The following is a 3,239-nucleotide window of genomic DNA, read 5'->3' as shown; positions in this document are numbered from 1 at the left end:
CACCAGTGACCTCTTTTATTCTAGTAGATTTAAATAAATGTAAGACATGTTTGTTGAGAGAGAAACTGAGTGAGGGAATGCATGAATGACTAAGTGGATTTGCTTTCCAGTTTTCCAGCTCAACAAGGAAAAGATGGAGAGATGGCACGACTCCATCAGGACAGAGCAAATTAACACACTTGCTCTGAGTTTTCATCTCTGTCACTTAAAAAACAAATCTTCCCATTGCTAAGTTTCAGCTGTGATATTAGATGTTATAACTGTGCAAAAGAAGGTCCCAGAAATGTGGGTCTAGGGGAGTCTCTATAAGGAGTTGATCTGGGCATGGTGGAAAGGAAATTATTGTTTTTTTCAGAGGGAAAACGTATGGGAGGTTCTTAGACTAATAGAAGCACTGAAGACCTCAGTTGGGAGAATTAGGATCTGAGAAACAAGCCTCTGGTCTGCGGGAAAGGAAATCTGGGGCAGAGAGCAGCCTGCATGCAAGGCTTCTGGCCTTATGGGTGTAGATAAGGACCGGATCAACCACAAAGACTGCACCAAAATCCACAGTCCACGTGTCAACTAGTATATTCCATTCAGTTAAATTCAATGTTTAATAATTTTGTCAATCTCCTTTCTAGTGATTTCATATAAGTAATTCTTCTCTTGTTTTAAAAAAACCCAAACAACTTATTTAGAGGTTAACTATCTGAAGTCGATAGACAACCCCTATCGTGTCTCAGTTACACCCGCACCCTGCTCAGACTCACCCATAGGGTGCCTCCTCTGAGGGCAGAGAAGTAAAGCAGAAAGCTCTTGTTCCAGCTCTCAAGTCCCCCAAAGTCATCATGGGGAGCAAAGGGTGAGTTAGAGCCACGGATATAACTACAGGGATTTTGTAGTTCTCAGAGAATTCAAGTATACAAATTACCTGATGGTGAACAGTTGGGCTGCCTAATACACTGAAGTTTCAAAGGTATCCAGGAGGAGGAAAACAAAAAATGTATCAGGAGCTTATGCTATGAACAGGAAGTTTGACCCTAGCGTATAAATGTGATGAGGCACTCCCAGTCACCCCCTTCATGCTTTTCACCTAATACTAAGTACGATTATGCCTTTCTGGGAACCTGCAGCTGGCTGCAAGAAAATCCTTCTCATGATGCACCAAGTCGGAACAGCAAGTCCGGTGCTGAACCAGCCAGAGAGCTCTGCTGTCCGATTGGGGCAAAACCTGAGGCTCCTAACAGCTGACAACAGAGCCCTGGGGTAAACCTGGCCCGCTGCTGCATGGGGCATATTATACCCTTTCTGGAAAGTGTGACACCTCAGAACTTCCTCCTGAGGAGGTCATTTGACGATGGAGCTCAGCTGGGATCTGTAACCATGAAAAGCCCAAATACCACTCACCTTACGGTAGCCCAGAATAGTTCCAAAAAAAGGCAGAGGTGTCGGCCCAGGGATTCCCAGCTTCTTAAAAAGTCCATGTGTAGAGGTCCCATATCTATAAAGTAAAAGAGAAAACCAGGGATTATAGAGTAGGTGCTGGGGCTGGCGAGTCACTGACTCAGAACTGGAACAGCCAAGCTAGGGAGGTAGCATGTAGGTGATAAGTAACATCAGCAATTCCAACAGCAATAATTACATTTACTCATCATCTCCTTTCTCACTTCCACTGGGAGACCCACAAAAGGTAATGATGAGGGCCGGCCGAGTGGCGCATTGGTTAAGAGCTGGCTTGGGACACCGTAGGTCCCTTGTTCGGATCCCACATATGAGGGCCAGTGACACTGCCCTCTACAGCTAAGATGCTGAACAACAGCTCAACCTGGAGCTGGGCTGCCATGAGTCGCTNGCAACAGCGGTTCGATTCTCAGCCTGAGCTGAGCAACCGCTGAGCTGCCAACAGGTGGCAGGATGGCTCAGCTTACAAAAAAAAAAAAAATACAGTCAGCAAGATTGCCATGGGGAATGAAAGCCAGTTTGGGGATATAATCAATAGTTTGGTAAAAGTTTTGTAGGGTATCAGATAGACACTTGTCTTATTAGGGAGACCACTTCATGGATGGTGTAGATTCCTGATTACTGGAGTGTCCACCTGAAGTGAAGCTGAATAATAATGAATGTCAAATGTAAGTTTATATATATATATATATATATACACACACACACACACAGAGGATATGGAGTACAGACTCAGTGGAACTATAGCAGCTATATATGATCTCAGAGGAATAGTAGATTGGGGGAGGGGGTTATCACTTTGTGAGGGGTATAAATGTCTGTTACATTACTTTGTACACCTGAAACTAATACAAAAAAAAAATGGATGAGAACCATTGCACTCGATGTTGCCCATTTCCAAAATTTCTTCTAAAACTCAGAAGCTTTAGGTGGGTGAGGAGTACATTTAGTGTTGAAGCAGTGATATAATTTAATGAGATAGCACTCAGAAAATGACCAGTACAGAGAGATAAAGCCTTCCCCCACTTGCTTCTAGCATACAAGCACCACGTTACACCCCTCCCGCTGCTCTCACCACACCTCCAGCAGCTCCGAAGGGGAACAGCTGCTGTAACTGGCTGAGGCCACTCATAAAATCCTCAAGCCCATCAGCCCACCAGGGAAGAAGGTGGTTTGGAAATATGCTACATCTCTTCAAAGTTAGGAGAATAGGGTAGATAAAGCGATACTTGCTAAACTAAATTTCTATTGAAAAGTCTTGGTTTAAAATGATTTCAAAAATTCAAACTTCATTACTTATGAAGAAAATGAAAACAGCTCAGCAGAAATGGTTTCCCATTCTGTGTACCTATACCCACAGCCCTTTTTCAAAAGGACATAACAAATCCAATTTATCTGGTTAACAGCAAATCATGTGGGAAGGGAGAAATGACATGCATTTATGACCATATTAGAAAGTCTGAATTAATGCATTTTATACAATCAAAGGTGACCTAAGGAAGGAAGAATGGAGAAGAGGGCAATGATCAACCACTGGACAGAGAGTGATGTCAGGAGTCCCTGGGCCATCAAAGCTGGAGAGTAGTGATAACCTGCACCTCTCCAGCTTGATTCAGAATGTAGACCCGGACACCTGGTGACATATCAGATCCCTGGAGGAATAGCTTCCAAAAGCTTTACAAGACTATAGGCTGACATTGTCTTAAACACCATGATGTGGGGAGTCTCAGTACATCAGCAAGTCTATCCAATGGAGAGTTCCAGTATACTCACCCCCACATATTTCCATACTTTTG

General features: G+C 43.6%; 1 protein-coding gene across 1 annotated transcript in view; it reads right to left on the bottom strand.

Moving 5' to 3' along the window:
* Positions 1–3,233, bottom strand: part of LOC109379014 (cytochrome P450 3A12-like) — a 37,266-nt gene extending 34,033 nt beyond the window's left edge. The window contains exon 1 of the mRNA XM_019635303.1: positions 3,217–3,233. Within this exon, the coding sequence (XP_019490848.1) occupies positions 3,217–3,224 (8 nt within the window). The 5' untranslated portion in view covers positions 3,225–3,233. The remainder of the gene's footprint in view (positions 1–3,216) is intronic.
* Positions 3,234–3,239: the final 6 nt, after the last annotated feature.

Source organism: Hipposideros armiger, unplaced genomic scaffold, assembly GCF_001890085.2.
Source record: "Hipposideros armiger isolate ML-2016 unplaced genomic scaffold, ASM189008v1 scaffold_21, whole genome shotgun sequence".
Taxonomy (NCBI): Eukaryota; Metazoa; Chordata; class Mammalia; order Chiroptera; family Hipposideridae; genus Hipposideros; species Hipposideros armiger.
This window is presented reverse-complemented; position numbering and strand designations above follow the sequence as displayed.